The sequence below is a fragment of the Chiloscyllium plagiosum genome, chromosome 23, assembly GCF_004010195.1.
Source record: "Chiloscyllium plagiosum isolate BGI_BamShark_2017 chromosome 23, ASM401019v2, whole genome shotgun sequence".
Lineage (NCBI taxonomy): Eukaryota > Metazoa > Chordata > Chondrichthyes > Orectolobiformes > Hemiscylliidae > Chiloscyllium > Chiloscyllium plagiosum.
In genome coordinates this window covers 43,826,020-43,848,874 of record NC_057732.1, presented here as the reverse complement: position 1 = coordinate 43,848,874, position 22,855 = coordinate 43,826,020, and the positions used below count along the sequence as shown (strand labels likewise).

At 40.5% G+C, this 22,855-nt stretch overlaps 1 protein-coding gene across 1 annotated transcript in view; it reads right to left on the bottom strand.

The window, feature by feature from the left end:
* Window positions 1-13,955: 13,955 nt before the first annotated feature.
* The window catches only part of podxl (podocalyxin-like), a 187,551-nt gene continuing 178,651 nt past the window's right edge, over window positions 13,956-22,855 (bottom strand). The window contains exons 5-6 of the mRNA XM_043713223.1: window positions 18,925-19,133; window positions 13,956-17,412 (exon numbers count right to left, since the gene is read on the bottom strand). Of these exons, the coding sequence (XP_043569158.1) occupies window positions 17,218-17,412; window positions 18,925-19,133 (404 nt within the window). The 3' untranslated portion in view covers window positions 13,956-17,217. The remainder of the gene's footprint in view (window positions 17,413-18,924; window positions 19,134-22,855) is intronic.

Here is a 22,855-nt window from a genome sequence, read left to right as displayed (position 1 = left end):
CAGGTTTATTTGGAAGCAGTAGCTTGGACTATAACCTGGTGTTGTGTGATTTTTAACTTAGTATGTTTGAGGTATAATAATCCGGTGAGGATGCATTTTCGGTTGATGTATCAGATCAGTTATGATCTGAATTAATTGGTTAAGCAGGTTTGATTTGTATGTATGTAGAAAGGCGTGGTTGGGCAGCTTATGAGCCTGCTTTAATAAGCAGCTGAATGTCTGTATTGGAAGCTGGTGGAATCAGGATTGTGGAACGTGATAGTCAGGTAGGTGTTTTCATTTTTACCCGTCATTATTCAACAGACTGGAACAAACGGAGTTTGAAGATTTTATTTTTAAAACAGTGCAAAAGGATGAAAAATACAGAAAAAACAAAATGTATGAACAAAACAAAAGGTAAAGAAAGTTACAAGTGAGAAGCATGCTGTGTTGAAAGCTTGAAAGAGAAGCTTCAAGTTCCTAACAATAGCTCTTAGTTTGAGGGATTCTTAAAAAATATTTTTGTTTAAAAGCCCGGTTTAAAAGAAGTTTGGATTTGTTTTATATTCATGATAATCACAAAGGCTATTACGTGACTTTTCAAAATAACCGCAAAGAAGTGGAATTAAGTGAATTGCAGATGTGTTGCTGAATTGGGTGAATGCTTAGGGACGGAGCAAGGGAATGGCTATCCCATTTTAAAAACCCAGAAACTGGTCTATTCCTTCCTTTTAAGGTAAATTAAGTGTCTATATTGTGTTTTGGAACCAGTTTGAGAATGAGTATATTGTATCTTTGTGCACACTTTAAAAATAGATTAAATATTTGAAAGTAGGCAACATTGATCAAAGGCCAAAAATATTCAATATGATTGGGGAAATAAATTCATATTTTTAACTAACTTTCTAACTGCAGTGCAGAACTTGGGTTAATATCGGTAGCAAAATCCCATTGAATCGCTCACATAAGATGTTTCCTTTTTGTTTTGCAAAATTATTGGAATGTGTTTATTTGGCACCTTTTGAAGTTTCGTGTCTTTCAAACCACAAAAGTCTTTGTACTTTGAGTTATTTGTTGAGTTGCAGTTTTTAAAACTGTCAATGGGTGGCGCAGTGGGTTAGCAATGGAATTATTGCTGTAATTTCTCTGAACTCAGATTCTCAGAGTGCTGGTCAAATCAGTTCCCTTTTTAATAATTACAAAGCCCCATGAGGAAAAGACACAGACCAACCATACAGATTAAAGTTAATAAACTGGGAATGCTAAAGATTGGAGCCAGAAAGAAGCAGAAAATACATTGTCAGTGGTTTGAATACAGTTGCCAACATGAATTTCATGCACCTTGTAAAGGATCTTTATGTATGTTCACCTTTTTTCTTGAAAAACGACTTTGTTCCCATTGTTATTTTTCTAGTTGGCATATGTACTGCATAAGAACTGTATTAAGATGAAAACAAAGCATGCACCTTTGGGAAGAGTTTAAATTTTTTTGCCCCTTGACCTTTTTTAAAATGCCAAACACTGTGCCACTTACTAGTAGCGAGAAATGTAGTTAAGTTCGTTTAACTTTAACTTGGTTGACATTATGGTTGTTATGTAGCTTCTCAGTGCACAGGGAGTGTGGATCCATTATTTTGGGGTTTTAGTAATTATTTTACACCTTTTATAGCTTAGTTGAGCAGATTGGTTGGATGAATTTCAAAAGGATTACCTAATATTGATGCTGTTGCTTGTTTGGCCAAAGACATTTTCTACCTTTGTTGGCACTTGGTAAAATAATCTACACTTTCCAGTGTTTATCAGTGCTGTTTTGTGCTGTTTTCTCAAAGGGTTCTTTTAAATCCCACCTTTTTGTTGATTCTGATAAAGGGCTAACACTCAATTATCAACGTTCAGCAAGCTTGAATATAATTTTTTTTAAATTGACATTTGTGTAAATACTCGTTGAATGCAATTTGTCTGGAATGGCAAAACTCCCTTCATGTTCTTTTTTTTAAAAATGGACAAATAGTTTGTGGATTGGAAAGAGATTGCCCCTGAATGTCCATCAATTTAAATTATTCTGAAGAAAGAATTTGTCTCCTTTCCCCTTGCAAATGTCTCATCAACAAATTCTATCATTCAGACTGATGAATTACTGACATCTATACATATATGACCTTGCTGGGTGGTGAATCAATATTGCTGTGGTAGATGCTGAGGTTCCAGAAATCTAAACTTCATTTTTAAACTACTTGTGTAAATTTGGTAATTGCAATAATGAATTTTCTACTAGGTGTACCCAAGTTTGGGTAGAGAAAGGTGTGATGGTGGTCGGATATCATAAAACGACATTACCAATTTTTTTGAGGAAAGTGTTTTAATCTCAAATATTAATGTTTCTCACCATTTCAATCAGAGGGGCTTTTAATCAGTGTAGAATTGCCCTGCTCTACCTGACTATTTATAATGAAGGATACAAATGTATTGGTTTAGTGAGTTATGTGGTTACATTTTCTGTCTGGTAATGCCCTAAGGACATTTAAATATAGTATGGGCCTATCCTTTCCTGTTCCAACCTGTTGTTTTGGACAAGCTGCAATAATTTTGCTGTACACGGTCCAATGATACGATCAAAGAAAGTCACGCAGATCTTTTTTTTTACTTGTGACCCTGAAAAAAAAAGACCGAATAAACATTTGTGAATCCATCCCTCCCAAATGGTGACTAATTATGACTGGAACTAAATATGGTTATAAAGTCAACCAGAAGACCACTGTTGAGAAATGATTGGCCAAAGGACTTCAAAGTGTGCACAGTTTTAAGAAGGCTTTCAGTTGTTTATATTGGGTGTTGAACCCAGTTTGGTGCTTCAGTTATTCATGTTTGTGTGTCGATGATCCTGATTAGTGCACAGGGGCCTGTATTCATAAACTTTTATGCAATACATCATGTACAGATTCCAGTTATACTTTGGGTTATTTGTGAATATGGGTCCAGGGAATGTTTTTTTTCCCCTTTAGTCTTTCAGTGATTGTTCAGCAACCTCCAAAACAGAATGTTATCTTCCAAGCAAGCCCAAGGTTCCACTGAACAGATTTAACTTGTGAGCTGACCGAACTGGTGTGTGTGTTCCATTTCTTTTTGGAAGTATGAAGATCCCAACATTTGCTGAAATGTGTACAATTTATGCACTACCTTGTTGTGAATAACTGAATGTGTAGACCCAGTGAACAAATGCAACTGTAGAATTATGTTGTATGTAATGTACATATGGAAAAAAGACTGTATTTTGTTCAGTTTCTTTTCTTAATAAAAAAAAATGAAAAGCAAAAGTGTATTTTAATGCTTGTCAAAAGAACAAATTAGAGGCTAAAACTGATTGATGATTCACCGATCTCCCAATGATTAAGTGCGGGAACCTTTTGATCTTCTATGGCACAAGCTACTAATGGTCATTGCCATTCATGCTTTCCATACTCTTCTCTGACAAAGTGTTCTCTTCAGTGAACAGGTCTTTAAATGAATTGAAGCTTGCAATAATGAGGTACAGGAGAGCATACCTGGTTTTAACGATTAGGGGCTGATCATTGTAATATCTTTCACAGGAAAATGAGTGCAATTTCTGCTATTATCAGTTCTGCAAGTAGAAAGGCAGCCTTGTAGACAGGTTTAAGTTATTCCGGAGTAAAATGCCTTAGCAGCAGAATGTGGCAGATTACTTGATTTTATTACTGTCACGTACTTATTTACAGTGAAAAGTTGTGTTTTGTGTGCAGTATAGGCATATAAAGTGCTTTTGGGTAATAGAGCAAGGAACACCATGTTTGGCTGCAAAGAAGGTGCACAAAGAGCAAGGTCAACGTTACATTTAAAATTTGAAAGGTCCATTCAGAAATCTGATAACAGAAGAAGCTGTTCTTAAATCTGTTGGTTCATGTGCTGAAGCTTTTGTGTCTTTTGCCCGACACGAGGTTGGAAGAGATTATAGCTGGGGTGTGAGGGGGGTCTTTGTGTTGGCTGCCCTCCTGATGCAGGGGGAGTACAGATGGAGCCAATGAATGGAAGGTTGACTTGAGTGATGGACTGGGCTATATTCATAACTCTGTAGTTTTTTGTGTCCTGGGCAGAGCAGTTGCCGTACCAAGCCATAATGCATCTGGATAGAATGCTTTCTGTGGTGCATCTATAAAAATAGTTAAAAGTCTTTCCAGTCATGCTGAATTTCCTTAGTGTCCTGAGAAGTAGAGGTGTTGTGCTTTCTTGACAGTCAAATCAATGTGGGTGGACCAGGACAGATTGTTGGTGATCGTCACTCCTAGGAACTTGACTGTAGTTCAGGAATCGAACTAGAACTGCCTTGATAGTAGTTTCTAATGGTAATTGAATTTAAAGCCCTGAATCTGAACAGGAGACATCCAAGTCCAAATTGGCTTGGCACATGAATATAGGCAGATGGTAAATCATTGAGTTCCAAATAGGGAGCACTTGTTGGAATTGATCTTCACAATGGTGCTGTTTGTGCCTTTCTACTGTTTTGAAATTGCTTTGATACAATTGTAATCAAGAGGAGCTTTTACAGAATAATATTGCTGAGGACCTTGGCCATAGCCTGTGATTTGTGTAACCCAAAATGCATTAAAGAAAGAGAATTCACTTAAGACAGATATTTTAAATTTTGTTGTGAAGCTTGGGTCTGATTTTATTTGTGCATGGATGTTTCAAGGAAGTGCTTGACCTTTGTATCAAATTGACAACATTTAACAGGATTGAGAATTAATCATATCTCATGAGACAAACTAGTTTCAACCACAATTAGCAGTGCTGACCTCGTTGCCTGGAGACACAGGTTAAGAATTATATCTAGATCCTCTTCCTTTTTCTATTTCCTATTCTAGTTCATTAGCTGCGTCTTAATCCATTCATTTAACTGACCCAGTCCCATTTCATTGCTGTTGATATCGCAACTACCAGTGTTACAGGTAGTGGCTTTCTCCAAATCTTAGGAATTCAGCAGAGATTTTTGGAGAATTTAAGTTGTCATTTAAATTCTCAAAACAGACAAAAAAAATCATCCTGTACTTTTAAATCTTAAGCCTGGTTTCAAACAAATTTACTACCAACTTCATAAGGTGTTGTTGCTTTGGTAAGTGCCACTTGTAAGAATTTATTTAACATCTCCTCGAATTATATCCACCATTCTCAGCTATTTTCATTAACTGATAAACCTTTTGCTTCTGAATTTTGTGAAGTTGATATTTATCTTACAAGGAATTATTTTAGGTTCTTTAAGAAAGCTGGATGCTTTTATGGCTCAGAAATGAGTTACCGTTAACTATTTTTATATTTTGAAATTAGTTTTAAAGAATTTGAGTAAACACTTTCTTTCAGTGTTTGGTTCCATGCCATCAACAGTGATATTTGTGTTCGATGAACATGTATATAGGAACAGGTGTAGGCTATTCAGTCCCTGAGCTGTTCTGCCATTTAATAAAGTTAAAAATCACACAGCACCAGGCTATAATCCAAAAGTTTATTTTGAAGTACTAGCTTTCAGAGTGCTGCTCCTTCATCAGGTAACTAGTGGGGCAGAATCATAACACACCGGATTTATAGCAAAAGATTACAGTGTCATGCAATTAAAACTATGTATTGAACAAACCTAGATTGCTGTTGAGTCTCTCCTCCTTCAGATTGGGTTGAAAGTTGCAGTTCGTTAATGTATAAGTCCCAAAACTACTTTTAAGTCACCACCTTGAGATAACAAGACTTTATAGCAAAAGGTGACATCTCAGCTGAGACAATGCATTAAAGGTATGAGGTTAGAGTCTGTATCCCAATCTTGAGTCAGACTGGTTCTATTTACAAAGTAGGAATTTATAAATTGTTATATGGATTGACTGCCTGCAGGCTGTGTGCTTTTGAGCAAAAATAGAATTTATCTGCAAATCCAAACTCACCCCATAGACTTCTGTGTGTGCGCGCACATGAGTGAGAGAGTGTGTGTGTTTGTGTATGCGCGTGCTTGGTAGAGTGTGTGCGTGAATGTGATAGATTATAAGCTGATAAGAGTGTGAGGGCGGGTGTATGTGTGTTGAGAGAGAGCATGTGTATGAGGGTCTGTGTGAATAAGTGTGTAGTGTAGTGGGGTCAGCTGTAGTGTGACATGAACGCAAGGTCTCAGTTGAAGCCATCCTCATTGATACCGAACTTGGCTATCGGCTTCTACTATCACCTCCACATCATGGCCATTTAATAAGATCATGACTGATCTGACCATGATCTCAACTTTGCTTTACAACTTGCCCTGCTAACCACTGACTCCCTTATTGGTCAAGAATTTCTCTACCTCTACCTTAAAATTCAATGACTCTCCACCACTCTTGGAAAATGCTTTACAGACTCTCAATCCTCTGAGAGAAAAAAAAGTCATCTCAATTTTAAATGGGAGATCCCTTATTTTTAAATTGTCCCCTAGTTCTAGCCTCTCCTACAAATGGTGACAGCTTTTCAGCATTCACTCTGTCAAGTATTGTTGAGATCCTGTATGTTTTGGTCAGATCACCTCCCATCGTTCTGAACTCCAATGAATGCAAGTCAAACCTGTTGAACCTTACCTCACATGATAGCTCCCTTATAATTAATTAGTTGTGTGAACCTTCTCTGAACTGCCTTAAATAGAGACTCAATCTATATACTGTGTGCTAAATATGATCACATTAATGCGCTGTACAATGGAAACAAAACCTATCTACTTGTATATTTCATTCTCCCTGCAATAAATGATGCCATTCTTTATACTTTCCTAATCACTTGCTGTACCTGATACTAACTTTGATTCATCTACCAGCACACTGCACACATAATCTTCACATTTAAATAATGTGCTGTTTTCTACTTTTCCATTCAAAATGTACACATTTACACTTCCTTACATGCACTATGTAATCCATCAGACCTTTTTCCTCATTCACTTAACCAACTGTATCTCTTTACAGGCTCCTTATGTCCTCTTCACGACTTACTTTCCTCCGTGTCATCAGTTACTTGGCTGAAGGAACTGATATAGATTATGAATTGTTTAGATTCCTGTGGCACTCCACTCATTATCTCTTGCTAACTGAAAAGCAGCCAGTTTGTGCCTTTTCTATGTTGCCTGGTAGCTAATCTATCCATGCTAATTAGTCCCTATACCCATTGACTGTTACTTTGTGTTGTACCCTTGTATGCTGTCCCTTGTCAAATGCCTTCTGGAAATCTTGCGACACCACATTCATGGGTTCTGCTTTATTCAAGTTTTTAATTACTCATTCAAAGTACTCTAATAAAATAGTGAAACAAATTCCCCCTTTCACAAAATTATTGTCTAATTGCATTCAGATTTTTGAAGTGCTTTCCTAGAACATCCTTAATAGATTCACCTATTTTCCTTATGATGAATGACAAGGTAACTTGACTGTAGCTTCTTGCTTTCTGTGCACCTGTCTTGACCAGATACACTCACTGTGCTTCATCTAGACTCTAGGAATTTTGAAAAATTAAAACCAATGCATGTATTACTTCGGCAGCTGCCTCTTTGTTAAAAAAAAAACTAAGATGATTTCAATTAGGACCTGGAGACTTGTCAGTTATTAGTTCTATTAAATTTCCCAAGTATCCTCACGCTGTGATTGTCTTTGTTTCTCCCTCCCTTTCAACTCTCTCAATTATTTCTAGCATCATACTTGTATCATCTTCAGTGAAGACCAATGCAAAATATCTTCCTGTGCCATTTTATTAATTCTCCCTCGAGATCGATGCTGACTTTTCACTCTCTTTTATAGACAGTTGTAGAAATGTCGACTAGCTTTTTAAAATATGTTTCTAGCTAACATTCTCTCATACTAAAGTCATCCCTCATTATGCTTTTACACTTCAATATTCTATGTAATCTTCTGACCTGTCTCTTCATGGAATTGTATGTTTTTCCTTTCCATTGGTGCATCTTTGTTTTTCTTTCTCATTGCAATGTGTCTTTGTTAAATGTTATTGAAATACCTTCTTTAATATCTGTCACTGCATTGCTGCTGTCCTACCCTTTAATCCAATTTTCACGTTCATTAACCAGATCTGTGTGTTTCTACCGTCATCATTGGCTGCGTTAAGTTTGAAGCACTACTCTTAGCATTCTTTTCTCTTTCAAACCAAATGTGAAATTGAATCATGTTATAGTCACTCCTTCCTGGGTCACCTTTACTGTGTGGTCATTAACTGCTTTTATTTCACGCTACTAGATCTTAGAATAATGACCCCTCTGCTTGGCTCTGGAACATGATGTTCAAAGAATCTCTCCAAAAATGCTCTATGATCTCATCCTCTAGACCACTTTTGACATTCTGATTCAATAATTTGATGTGTAGATTTAAATTAACCCATAATTATTGCCACAGTGTTTACATGACTGGTCCAAATCAGTTTCAGGTAACACTTTCTTGCCTTGCCCTATCTCTTTAATCACATCTTCCCCTCACTTGATCCCCTTCCTCCCATTCTAGTTTAAAGCCCTGGTAGAACACTGATCCCAGCACAGTTCAGGTAGAGACCATCCCAACAGTATTGCACCCTTTTTTCCACAGTACTGGTGCCAGTGCCTCATGAATCTAAAATTCAGTTTTCCAAAACCATTCTGAGTTGAGTTGATCTCTAATCTTGTTTACCCTATACCAATTTGCTCATGGCTTCGGTAAATTACATTTGAAATATACTTTAGTCTTTGAGTCTAACTCTCATCTAGCTCTGTATTATCAGCTTTGCTAGTACTGCAATGCAATCTCAATTTTATTTGGCCTGTTTGGACATATGACGGACCTTGGGCAAATGGAATCTCTGGCCCAGAGGTAAGGACACTGCCACGACATCACAGGACCTTCTCATTCTCCAATGTTTGTATGCCCCATTATCCATGAAGGAGAAGAAAGTGAGGACTGCAGATGTTGGAGATCAGAGCTGAAAATGTGTTGCTGGAAAAGCGCAGCAGGTCAGGCAGCATCCAAGGAGCAGGAGAATCGACGTGGGGAAATGAGGAAACTGGGGAAATCTGAGTTCATCCCTTGTGGTTGGAGGGTTCCTAGCCGGAAGATGAGGCGTTCTTCCTCCAACCGTCGTGTTGCTATGGTCTGGCGAAGGAGGAGGCCAAGGACCTGCGTGTCCTTGGTGGAGGGGGGAGTTGAAGTGTTATCCATGAACCCAACTGAGAGAATTGGATGATTGAAAATAAGCTGGACTTAGAAGCTTCTTTCCCCCCCGCCTTCAGTCAGTGTAAGCAGCTGCTGATTAGCTCAATGTACCACCTCCACTTTTCACCTTGAGCTCTTGCGAGAACTCTGAATACAGCAGATCTTTCATAGTCAGCTCACCCATTGCTATGTTCTCTGTAGTGTTGTGAAATGGCTAAACATTCTGTTTATTTAAATCACGTTATTTATTCATGTGGACACTTGGACATCACATCATCTGGAACCAGAGTTTTGCCAGGTAGTGGTATTGTATTGGTACTTATTCATTTTTATTGTTCAACCATTGGAGTTTCCTCCATAAACAAGCACTATGAAATTGACATTAATTGTAAATACAAGAACTGTAATTGTTCTTGGCAATAAAGATCTGACAAGAATGAGTTGCAAATTGATAGTTGCTGCGGAACTAACCATAACAGCTTACCAAGGTGTTACATCCTACTGTTCTGACCTCCAACATCATAAAGTTTAAGGGCATTAATGTTCAGAATGCATGTCAAAGTGACACAGCCTCTTGCCCTGCAGGTATTAGCCATTCTTTCATTGCAGATCTAAACAGTTGCGTATCTAAATACCATCATGCGCAACCATCACTAAAAGTAGTGTGCAGTAGTTCCAAGTAAAGTCCACCAACTCTGGTCACCTGTGGTTAGAAAGTAAATCGACATTGCTAATGTCCCAAATATCTCTAAATCAACAATACAAACTTTATTTATAAACAACTTGTGCTCCTCAGTAACTGGGATGGTGGGGCAGGGAATTCTAATTAAGAGATTTTGGCAGTCAATTAATGTTCTCATCTGTTGACTTTATGAGCAGGTCCACCTGCGTGATAGTGAAGTCAAACTCTGTTCTGTTGGTCCAAAATTCTGAAATCTTGATGGTTGAAGAAGTATTTGTTGGGCACCAATCAATTTTAAAATTATAACAAATCTTTAATGAGTATTGTCTGCTGTTCTGCTTTCCATTACTCTGAGATTTCACCTAATTGTGTTTGGAGTGATCAGCCAGACTCTATGGTCTGCACCGTTCCTTGATGAGCGATGAGTCTGGGCAGATCAATATTGATGTAGGATTTGTATTGAAAAGAGGAAGATAGGTTGCTGGTTAATGTTTGGATTGAGAGAGAAGTTCAACAAGATATCATGGTCACGATGTGAGCATTTCTTGTTAATGATCAGCAAAGATTGGGAGGTGATTTATGCAAAATAAATCCTTCATTACTTCCATACTTAATATTGAATTTTCCTATTTTTGACATAACCATGTAACGCTTGACCTCTGGTTCACAGACACGTTCCTTGGCCAAGGACACGTCAATGCTATAGGACACAGTCGTGGGACTTGCCTTAAACTTGTGACCTTCGTATGGAGAGCTGGTTGTGCCATTGTGAGAAGTTTAAAAGTGGAGACCAATTTAGACCTACTCCCCACCATTGGAAGTAACAAAAACTGATCAACTATTCCATTGAATTCTTATATTCTGAGTTTATGTTTTAATAATGGTCATTTAATTTGCTCGTTAGTTGAATTCTGAATCCTGATACTGCTGCTTTTGCAAGTGAAAGGGAAATGGCACTAAATTGGAGTTTGGGGAAACAGGCCACAGTTACGCCAGCTGTGAATGGTTCATGTGAACAGAAGGCAGGCTGCAAAATTTACACCACAGGAACAAATTCTGGGCACTTGGAATGCAAGATTATTGTCTGCAGGTAGGTATAAACAGATTATAACCACTATAATGGGCAGCATTTCTAGTTCTGATAAGCAACAAAATATAAAAGATTAAAGTGAGCTAAATAAATAATATCTAAAATACTGAGTCACAGTTTGCAACTGGATTCAAAGTACAGTACAACCTAGTCCATTCACTTAAAATTGATTTTGGAAAGGAACATTCTGAGTCAAATCTGAGTATATCAAGGGATGTAATTGTTCCTCTCTGTAATCAGTTTGAATGACCAGATGTAGGTCATCATTTGACTCCCAATTGTAAATTCATTGTGTTTTACATATATGTATTTCTGAAAGTAAAATAGCATGATGGGTGCACAAGAAAAGTGAGTGGTTAAAAGAGGCAGCATCTTAATGTTTAAGAATTGGCTACAGAGCTGACTAACTCTTTTAGATTTGGTTACAGAACTGACTAACTGATTTGGAAAGAAACCGGGAAATGTGACTGGGATAACTTGCTTCAGAGAGCTCTGGGCTAAATTACCTGTGTGCTGTCATTTCAATGGCATTTTGTTGCAATTTTCCTTAAATTTCCTGTCAGGTTAACATATTAAGGAGTTATAACTTGTGCTTAGGATCGTGGCCCAATTCAGAATTATGCTGCAGTGACGTGGGGGTGGTACTGAGGTTTGGGCACACCTTATCTTCGATTCCTGACCTGCAAGATAAAATTTTATGTATAGCAATGCTGAGTAATTTATAGGAAACCCTGCCATTGCTCTCCTATTTGTTCCTGAAGGACTAAATACAGAAGAGTTCACTACCTTCCTTCACAGTAATCCACTACACGGTCCCACTGAGCAGCTCCCCAAATCTTAATTACCCCAACCTCCTCTTAATCACCCACTAACTACCTTTCACACAATCCACATCTCTGAGCTATTCTACTCCCTTCATTGACTGTTCCTGACCCTTTATATTCTACCTCTCCCTCAGATACCCCTTTCTCCTTCACTGACCAAAATTGGTGGCATGGTTAACAGTGAAGAAGATTATCTTAGAATATAAAGGGATTTTTATCAATTGGCCCAATGGGCTGAGGAGTGGCAGTGGAGTTTTAATTTGGATGAGGTACTGCATTTTGGTAAAACAAACATGGGCAGGACGTATACAGTTAGTGATGGGCCCTGGGTAGTGTTCCTGAACAGAGAGACCTTGGAGTTCAAGTACATAGTTCTTTGAAGGTTGCACCACATGTAGACAGAGTGGTTAAGAAGGTGTTTAGTACACTTGCCTTCATTGCATAGACCAATGACTAAAGGCGTTGAGATTAGGGAGTGTGGTGCTGGAAAAGCACAGCAGGTCAGCCAGCAGTCAAGGAGGAGAGTCGACATTTCGGGCATAAGCCCTTGTCCGAAACATCGATTCTCTTAGCCCATGGATGCTGCCTGACCTGCTGTGCTGTTCCAGCACCGCACCCTTGACTCTGATCTCCAGCATCTGCAGTCCTCACTTTCTCCAAGGGAGTTGAGTTGTCATGTTGAGGTTGTACAGGACATTGGTGAGCCACTTTTGGAGTTCTGTGTGCAGTTCCAGTCGTCTTGCTGTTGGAAAGATGTTAAATTGGAGAGAGTTGAGAAAAGATTTACTAAGATGTTGCCATAAGGTGAAGAGGAGAAGTCTTTTCCCGAGGGTAGGGCAGTTCAAAACTAGGTAACATATATTTTTAAGGTGAGAGGAGAAAGATTTAAAAATGTCCTGGGGGCACAACCTTTTCACACAGAGGGTGTGGAATGAACTGCCAGAGGAAGTAATAGATGCAGGTACGGTTAGAACTTTCAAAAAGCATTTGGACACATAGATGAATTAGAAAGGTTTAAAGGGATATGGGCCAAATGTGGGCAAGTGGAACTGGACTGTTTGAATTTTTTCCATGCTGTGAGACCTTTTGGTATCCCTTCGATCCCATTTATACAATCCATCACTCCCTTTCCCCTCACAGTACCACTAACCTCTCCTTCCTTGCAGAAGGATTGAAATACAGACCGATTGTAGATACCTTTGAAAAAAGGTATCTTCACAAAACCACTCTTCTGTTGTCCTCGTTTACCACACTGAAATGTTTATCACTCCCAATCCTGGGACCACACTCCAAACTGATTCTGTCTCCACAGTCGTGGACTTTACTTTTCAACTAAATCACAAATACCCACACCCGCTGCACAAAGGGTAGCTCTCCAGTGGGAAATTATCTGGGTTACTTGGCAGAAGACTGCTCTTAAGTCTCTTTCACAAAATAAAGCCAGAACAATCATGAAGTGGATTTGAACAGAGAAGCAAATTTAACATGACTTTCTTGTATCCTCCTCGTTTGTGGATTTTAACTTTTCCGTGGTAGAATCCTTGTGCATGGGTATCACAGAGTGAGAGACATAGAGTCAGTCTGCATTGTTTGGAACGGTTACAGTGACAATTAAAGACATTGTTCTCTCACTTGAAGCTTCCGACATAAAGCAATGTTTCCACACATTCTCAGCAGTTTCATGGTCAGAGTCCTCACTTCCTGTAGTATTGTGTGGAGCCAAGTCCAATTTTCAACTGAGAATAAGAACATCTAGTAATTTGTTTAATTTACTTCTTCGGTGATATTCAAGTTAAAGGAATTTAAGGATTATTTTATTAGGTGCTGTAATTATTTGTTAACACAACTACTGATAATATGTACAAAAGTCTCTTTGTGACAGTACATCTTTCTGTTAAAACAGACTCCTCTCATTAACATGGGCGTGGAGCAGTATACACACCAAATGAAGAAGGGTCACTGGACCTGAAACATCTTTACAGATGCTGCCAGGCCGGCTGAGTTTTCCCAGCAATTTCTGGTTTTGAGTGGTCAGGGGAATGGATGCAACCCAGCCTATTAAACAATCATCTGTAGAGCAGCTACAAAGATTTATTGATAGCGGTAATTGGGTATGACTTAACAGTTTGACTATTCCAATATGTGGCCTGATGATTACTGAAGGCTTATTTAATGATTAATAAAGAAAACATTTACTTTCTGAACCAACTGCTACATGTGGACTATTCTGTGCATTTACCACAACCAGTTTTGTGCACAGCAATTTAAAATGCCCCAGCTTCATTTACATTGTCCCTTAAAGTAAACTTAATCATAAACATGGAGGGGTCTGTAAGCCTAGATCAGTGATTATTTTAAAGATAAAGAAGAGTGACAGAGTTATTGTGTCTCTGGAACTGTCTCAAGTATTGAAAGTGGAATGAATTGTAGTGAATAATTACTGCTGTCCTGGAAAAAACATCCCTTTGACTGTTGTGGAACCTTTGGCAGAGACACAGAGGCTGGTGATATGGTGAGTTGAAAGGGAGTGATGGATTGTGTATACGGGATGGCAAGGGTAACACAGAGGGAAGAATGCTGGCAGTTGTCTTCTCTTTAGATAATGGAGCGGGTAGCACTTTCACCGGAGTCTGAGGTTTCAGATTCAAGTAGAGAGATGGCTTCACTAAATTCTAGGTGCACAGTCCATGATAGTACAGAGGGAATGCTCCCCTGTGTTTCAGTTGAGATGTTAAATGAAGGTGCCCTGTCTCCTCTTTCAGGTGGACGTATAAAAATCCCATAGCACTAATGAAAGAAAGACCTCAGTCAGCATCACAAAACTAGATTAGGTGGTCCATTATTGCACTACTGTTTGCAAGAACCAGGCATGTGCAACCATAGTGATATTACAACGGTTGCATTTCAACATTGGTTGTAAAACATTTTGGGATGTTTTAGGTAAGTTGCTACGTAAGTATTCTCTCTTTCACTTAGAGAGCCGGTCAATGCTGTAATCCCACCTCCAGTCCTTCACTGAAGAGACAGGTGTCCCAGACTAGTGGTGGGGCTTAAACTTCAGCCTTCAGGGACAGACACAAGATGGGGCATAATGTCCCCTTTTCCAATCTGTAAGTTAAAAAAATCTAACTGATTTGTTTAACAATGTTTAGAAGTCAGGCAAGAATTCTAATTTATGGAGCTATGCTACTCTAAGAGATTAGCAGTTCAGGATAAACAGAAGCCCAACACTGATGATGTATAACTCAGCAGCAGTGATCAATGAGCAGACATGTTGAAGGCTAGGGGAATGTAAAATTCAAGTCCATCTGAAGATTCATTCGTTCTGTTGATGGATGTGCCCCATTTGTGTGATGATCCAATTACACTGAGATTAAATGTTAAAGATCCAACATCCATAGAAAAAATGCAAAGTCACACCATCAGTGGAAAATTTTGGAAAAATTATAGGTCTTACCAATATAATCCTACAGGGACAGATAATGTTCCCGGCCAATTAATCTGATATTGCTATGGAGGTGTCAAAAGATTTGACTGTTTTTGTTTAAACATAGGCTTTGCAATAAAATAATGACTCCGCATCCACCACTCTACAAAACCGTCTAATGTTCTCAGTCTATAATAACAAACTGATTTGTCTCCTCAGCATTAGTCACTGTGTGAGATGAGAGTCTGTGGTGTCTCAACTCACTGGGGGGACTCAAGTATTTTACCTGAAAAAATTGTGACTGCAATTCCAACATGAAATAGTAAAAGCCAGATTCTTCTGCTTTGTAATGCATGTGATTGGGCGATGCGGTGTTCTGGAAGATGATTGGGCGGTGTTGGTGTTCTGGAAGGAGATTGGATCAGTGTGGTGTTCTGGAAGTTGACTGAACTTTGGGGTTTTCACTTTTTGTGAAGTTGGGAACCTTTTCCATGTCAGAGCGCCAACTCCATTAGTCTCTGATATCAATGTCGAGGGGTTGGAAGTTCAAGGTGCTTCTCTTTCTTAAAAGTTGCCAACCCTGATTGGGCCCAACTGGGGACACTTCATTACATGACCTGAAAAGGTCCATTTCCCTGCACCTTAATTTCCCACCACTGGTCACCCAACATGTCCACTCTTATAGAGGCTCCTTTGTGAAGTGAATATCACCTGTTTGTCAAATTTCTGGCTGTCACTGAAATAAGTCTTTGGGAAGCCCCGTGGAAAGAAATCAAAATAGGGGTTGGGATCCCAAAATGGGGTCACGGGCAGAAAATGTGGGGTTATGAGCTCTGAAGCAGCAACAGTCGCAGTGGACTACAACGGAAATTTCCTGGAAAAGCTCTGTATATCTGTTGGGAGAAAGCAGAGTTAACCTTTAGAGTCCAGTGACTCTTCATCAGAAAATTTTCAACAGAACTCTGATGAAGACGTTACTGGACTCGAAGCGATAACTCTGCTTTCTCTCCACACCGCTGAGTTTCTGCAACAATTTCTATTTTTTTTCAGATCGCTGGCATCCACAGTTCCTTATTTGATTGGCCACTGTGCAGTTTTAACAATGACAACAGCTGTAACCCACTCAGATAGGGCCCATCACACACTCAGCTCTGAATGTGGGGTTTCGGAATGTCTGGGAAGTACTGTCATAGAGAGTTTTATAACAAAAGTGTTCAAAGAAAATGTTAATAGAAAAAAAAACTATTTATGAATGCCCTTTTCATTTTGCTCACAGCAGTGACCTGCAAATTGCAGACTTTCATTAGACACCTGATAGTAAATTCACTGGGAATATTCTCCCTTGGAATAATTTGTTCAAATTTACTGGCTCAGCCCTTAGTGTGTTTTTTAACAACAACCCAGTGCATTCTGTTTTGGAATTCCTATGTGGGATATGGGTATTGCCGGCAAGGCCAATGTTTATTATCCACCATAAATTGGACTGGAACCGAATAGCATTCTAGGGCTATTTCGGGGGTAGTGGAGGGGGGGGGGGGGTAGGCATTTGAGAATCAACCACATGGATGCTAGTCTGGAGTCATGTGTAGAACAAGCCAGAGAAAGGTGGCAGATTTCTCTCTATAAAGGGCATTGGTGAACCAGATGGGATTTTTGTATCAATCCATAATCTCAGGGCCACCGTTTATGAGATGACCTTTTCATTTCAGGTTACGTTCAAAACTCGATTTTCAAATCTAAAGTCCTGAGGCAGGATTTGAACTTGTGTCTTTGGAGCATCAGGCATCCAGATTACTTGTGAAGTGACGGCTATGTTCGTAACAGATCTCAATAAATCTTGGAACCTCCAATTTCCCAAATAAAACCAAGCCTACTGAAAAGAATATGGAGGTCAGGAGGTTGCTGCTTGGGTGAAAGTTTCAGTTCAGTTCTGTTGGCTGTATAAGATCTCTATATACTGAAGCAATCATATGGGAGTGTAGTGGGGCTGGAGGGAGCAGTCATCTTATGGTTCAGCTGCTTTATAAGTGAGTGTCCTCCTCCTCCACCTCATCCTTGGTCAGGCTATCCATGGGAACAATCCAGTTGTCCATGTTGTCTTGCATGTTAACCTTTGAGCTCGGCTTTTCCTGCATCTCCGGCTCACATTCGGTGATGTCCATGGCCAAGTTGTCATGGCAACCGTTGTCCACTGGCTGAGTCTCCTCTGTGAGGTACTGTGAAAGGGAGAAGGACACAATGACTGCAGAGGTTTTACCGGAGGGCCCAGTCCCTCCCGGGATTGCTTTTTGGATTTTTCAGAAACAGGGTTTTCAAATCAGTTAATAAACACTGTGGAATCTTGCTGTGCTATGCTTGGCTGCCTATGTTTCCCACATTATAGCAGGTGACTGTCCCTTCTTAGGCGGGTCCTATCTGGCTGTAAAACCCCCTGGGCATAGCGTGGCGAATGGCGCTAAAGAAATGCAAGTCTCCCAGTTTCCTGGGGAATGAGCAGTTCAGGATTTAATGACAAATGCAAGATCGCCATCTGCTGCTCACAACTTGCAATAGCTTCCCACTGTGTCTGGAAACAAAGTGCAGAGCCAATGTAAGAACAGCAGAGGGAGCTGTCTCCTAACTACTGCAATAACTACTGTTATTTAATAGTTAAAAATCACTCAACACCAGGTTACAGTCCAACAGGTTTAATTGGAAGCACTAGCTTTCGGAGCGCTGCTCCTTCATCAGGTGGCTATATATGTAGCACCTATAATGTAATTAAATACACTTCACAGGAGAGTTGCAAAACTCGATCTTGTAAAATATCACATTGGGAGATATTACATGGGACAATCTAGTACATTAAAGACCTTAAAGATGAGCAAGGTGGTGACACACAGAAAATTTAGCAGCAAGTTTCAGAGCTTAGAGCCTAGTCAGAGGAAGGCACTGCTGCCAACAGTTGACTGATTAAACTCAGACATGCTGAAGCTCCTTGAATTTGAGGACTGCAGAGATCTTGGGACTGGAAATCTCCTGCCTTTTCAAGTATTGATTAATCCTGACCTTTTGAATTTTTCCAATGATTTCCCACCCACTGACATTGGACTAACTGATCTGTAATTACCTGTCCTATCCCTGCTGCCCTTCTTGAACAAAGGAACCACATTAGCTATCCCCCAGTCATCTGGCACTTTACCTGTGACCAGCGAAGTGTTAAATATCTGACCGGGCCCTAATAATTCCCTCCCTTGCCTCCCATAGCACCTTTATGCCTCTAAACTTCCTCCTTATTAATCTAAGCATGTTCTAAAACCTTCACCCCAACTCCTAAAATGTCTTTCTCTTCAGTGAATACAGGTGAGGAGTATTTTCATCCACTACCTTCATTCACAGGTTTCTCCTTTGGTCTCTAATGGGTCCCTTCATGTCACTGGGTCAAAATCCTGGAATTCCCTTCCTAATAGTCTGAGGACTGCTCACATAAAAACGAGAGGACTGCGGATGGTGGAAATCTGAAACAAAAAACAGGAAGTGCTGGAGAAACTAATGAAACATTTTTGAGAATGTGGATCATGACCAGTATCTCCAGGATGGGCCCAGCCTGAGTTACCAACATGTCATAAAACCAAAGTATTTGTGTTGGCCCTGCTTTACGTGAGGATTGATGCTCAAATGAAATTATTTTTTTAAAAGTACAATTCTACGCCTGCTGTTACCAGCACTCTTTATAGAGTTACACTTACTTGATCCTTCTTGTTGTGTGACTTGCGTTGTGAACACCTGTACACAACAACCGATAGCAAGATGAGCAGCAGCAACGAGCCAGTTACCACCATGGCAATGTGTTTCTTGAGCTCAGATGGTGTATGCAGTTCATTTCTGTGTTCTTGGTTGGCAGAAAACTGAATACCCAGCTTCATAAAAACAACAAAGAGGGGAACTGTAAGAATCACTGAGAATTTAATCAAACAAAAGAAAAAAATAACAAATTACACAGAAGCTGGAAAATTATTCTCCAACCATTCTTTTATTTTGTTTAAATACATAAAGTGAATGCAGAGAGCAAGATCTTTCAGGTCTGGCAGCCATGGGAAAGATGTTGAAATGTCTGGGACTAGGGGCACGCGCTTAAGGTGAGAGGGACAAAGTTTCAAGGAGATGTGAGGGGCAAATTTTTTTCAGAGTGTGGTAGGAGTTTGCGCTGCCAGGGGTGATGGTAGCGTTTAAGGGACTTTAAGATAAGCACATGAATATGCAGGGAGATGGACCAAGGGCAGGCAGAAGGGATTAGTTTAACTCGGCATCATGTTCAACACAATATTGTGGGCTGAAGGACTTGTTCCTGTGCTGTACTGCTCTGTAATGGAATTTTAAGTGGAGGTAGCAATATGGTGGGAAAGAACAAAGGGGTAGAGGTCTGCACTTAACATAATGGGTGTGCGTAATGACAGAAACAATCTCTCATCTCGATTTGAGGACGACAGTTCCTAAGGGCTATGAGGTGCAGGTCTTTATCTGACTGAACAGGCTGATTATTAAGCTGCAGCTCTCCGTGTACACGGTAGGATGTCCTTCAAGGTATTGGGATTGCTGAGTGTGGCATTTGCTTTCTTATCCTTCCTCCTCCATCACCATCCAGCCTCGACGTTAAGCCGTTGTGACTCAAAGCATCATGGAACCTGATGGCTAAGTTGTCGCTGTTTGTTCGATTGGTAACACCCCTCTCCCCGTCACTAACATCGATGCTGCTGAGCTTCAAGGAGGGATTTCAGGGTCAATGTAAAGAATTTGGATTATCCTCTCCTGGATTGTTGTCCATCTGAGAATTGAGAAAGCAGGTCCTGATGGCAAAGATACTTTTTAGCCACCCGGACATAGTGTCCAAAACAATGAAGTTGATCTTTGAGGTGTTTTTGGCCAGGATGCTGATTGACCTGGCTGCGAGAAGGACACTGGCATCTTTTTGAGCATCCTCCCCTTGAATCCTTGGAATGTGGCAAGGGCATTGCTGACAGAATTTCTCTTGTGTGACACTGATACACAGTCCAGATCTTATTACAATACAGGAGTTTGATGACAACAACTACTCCGACAATGGGAACTTTTCAGAGATCTTTGTTCTCGGAGACTTGCTGCCCTGATTTGCTTATGGTGAGTGCAGTTGATCCAGTATTGGAACTCTTCATCAATGGTGTCCGTTTGAGAGAAGTAGCTACAGGAAGTATATTCCAGCATCTCTCCTTCAACATACATCGGAAGATGAGTGTTTGGCTCACCTGGTGTTGGCTGATGAATGTTGCTGAAAGAAAACTTGCAAGTTTCTTGTTTTCTGGATCAAGAAGGGCGTGCAAATGTGGTGCATTGTGGGAAACATGCTGCGGGTATCTGCAGATTGTGGATCGTGGCAGTCAGTTTGGTTTCGGTATGAGGTGACCGAGGTGGTATTTGATCTGACACAAAGTTGAAAAAAGTCCCTGTCCAGATACGTTGTTAATAATGGAGAGGCTTTCACACAGTGTCTGGCCCAGATTTCAAAGGCACTTATTGCGATCTAACACTCCAGACAACTGTATCATAAAACAAGTGCATGGAAGTGATTATACTGCAGGGAAAAGGGGGACCATGGGTGGTGAGACATGGAAGTAGAAAGTAGATGTGACAGCAGATGAAGTGATCCCGCTCTCCCTCCTCCACAGGGGCACAAGGCCAGCGATGGGTTAGGGCTGCAGCCTGACGACCGCCAGCTGTTATGCCACAGCAGTTACAATGATGTGGCCACTCTGTTGGATATGGTATGGATTAGGCCAATCAGTCTGATATATTCCGCCACTCAAGCATGGCTAATATGTTTCTCAACTCCATTCTCCTGCCTTCTCTCCATTACCCTTGACCCCTTACTAATCAAGAACTTACCTATCTCTGTCTTAGATGTATTCAATGACGTGACCTCCACAGCCTTCTGTAGCAATGAGTCCCACAGATTCCCCACCCTCCAGCTGAAGAAATTCCTTCTCATCTCACTTCTAAAAGGTCGTCTCTTCACCCCGAGGCTGTGCCCTCAGGACCTAGTCTCTTTCGCTAGTGGAGACATCTTCTCCTCATCCACTGTAGCTTGTCCTCTCAGTATTCTGTAAGTTTTAATTAGATCCCTTTCTCGTCCTCCTAAACTGCATCAAGTACAGACTCCGAGTCATCAAACACATCTCGTACGACAACCCTTTCATCCCCGGGATCATTTTTGTAAACTCCCTCTGGACCCACTCTGACTTCAGCACATCCTTCCTTAGATACGGGGCCCAGAAAGGCTCATAATATTCCAAATTCAGTCTGACAAGACCATTACGCAGCCTCAGCACTACATCCCTGCTCTTGTATTCTAGCCCATTCGAAATGAATGCTCACATTGCATCTGCCTACCTAACTGCCAACTGAACCTGCATGTTTAACCTTTAGAGAATCCTGAACTGGGACCTCTAAGTCCCTTTGCCCTTTACAAAGTCCTTCCCAATTTAGAAAATAATCTATGCCTCTATTCTTCCTACTAAAGTGCATAACCTCCCAATTTCCCACATTGTATTGCATCTGCCATTTCTTTGCCCACTCTCCCAGTCTGTCCAAGTCCTTCTGCAGCCTCCCCACTTTCTCAACACTATCTGTCCTTCCACCTATCTTTGTGTTAACTGTAAACTCAGCAGCAAAAACCTCACTTCCTTCGGCTAGATTGTTAGTGTGACGTGAATAGTTGTAGCCCCAACACGGGCTACTGCGGAATTCCACTAGTCACCAGCTGCCATCCTGAAAAAGACCCCTTTATTCCTACTCTCTGCCTTTGTCAGTCAGCTAATCCTTAATCCATGCCAGTACCCTTCCCTAATACTATGGGCTCTTATTTTATTTAGAGGCCTCCTAGGCAATACCTTGATTCCAAATAGATCATGTCCACTGGCTCTCTGTTGTCTAATTTGCTTGTCCCGTCCTCAGAGAATTCCAACAGATTTGGTAAAGTCTTACCAATGACTGAGGTCAGGCTCAGCAGCCTACAGTTTCCTGTCTTCTGCCTCCCTCTCTTAAACAGGAGTGTTACTAGCCAATTTCCAGAACTCTGGGCATCCCTGTCCCGTGAGTGCATAAAAGAAAGGTTGACTGCCATATTTGGTGTTCTATAACAAATTGTCTGATAATAGTTCACAGCACACAGGCATTCCCTTCCAAGACATGCATGAAATAGAATGTTCAGCAGACTACCTCTTCCCTTCACCACCCTCACTCAAATGGTCTCACAGAATGCATTAGGAGAAAGTGAGGACTGTATATGCTGGAGAACAGAGTCAAAACGTGTGGTGCTGGAAAAGCACAGCAGGTCAGGCAGGATTCCTACTGAAGGGCTTATGCCTGAAATGTTGATTCTCCTACTCCCTGGGTGCTGCCTGACCTGCTGTGCTTTTCCAACGCCACACGTTTTGTCACAGAATGCATTAGATTAGATTCCCTACAGTGTGGAAACAGGCCCTTCGGCCCAACCAGTCCACACTGACCCTCCGAAGAGTAACCCACCAAGACCCATTTCCCTCTGACTAATGCACCTAACACTATGTGCAATTTAGCATGGCCAATTCACCTGATCTGCACATCTTTGGACTGTGGGAGGAATCCAGAGCACCCGGAGGAAACCCA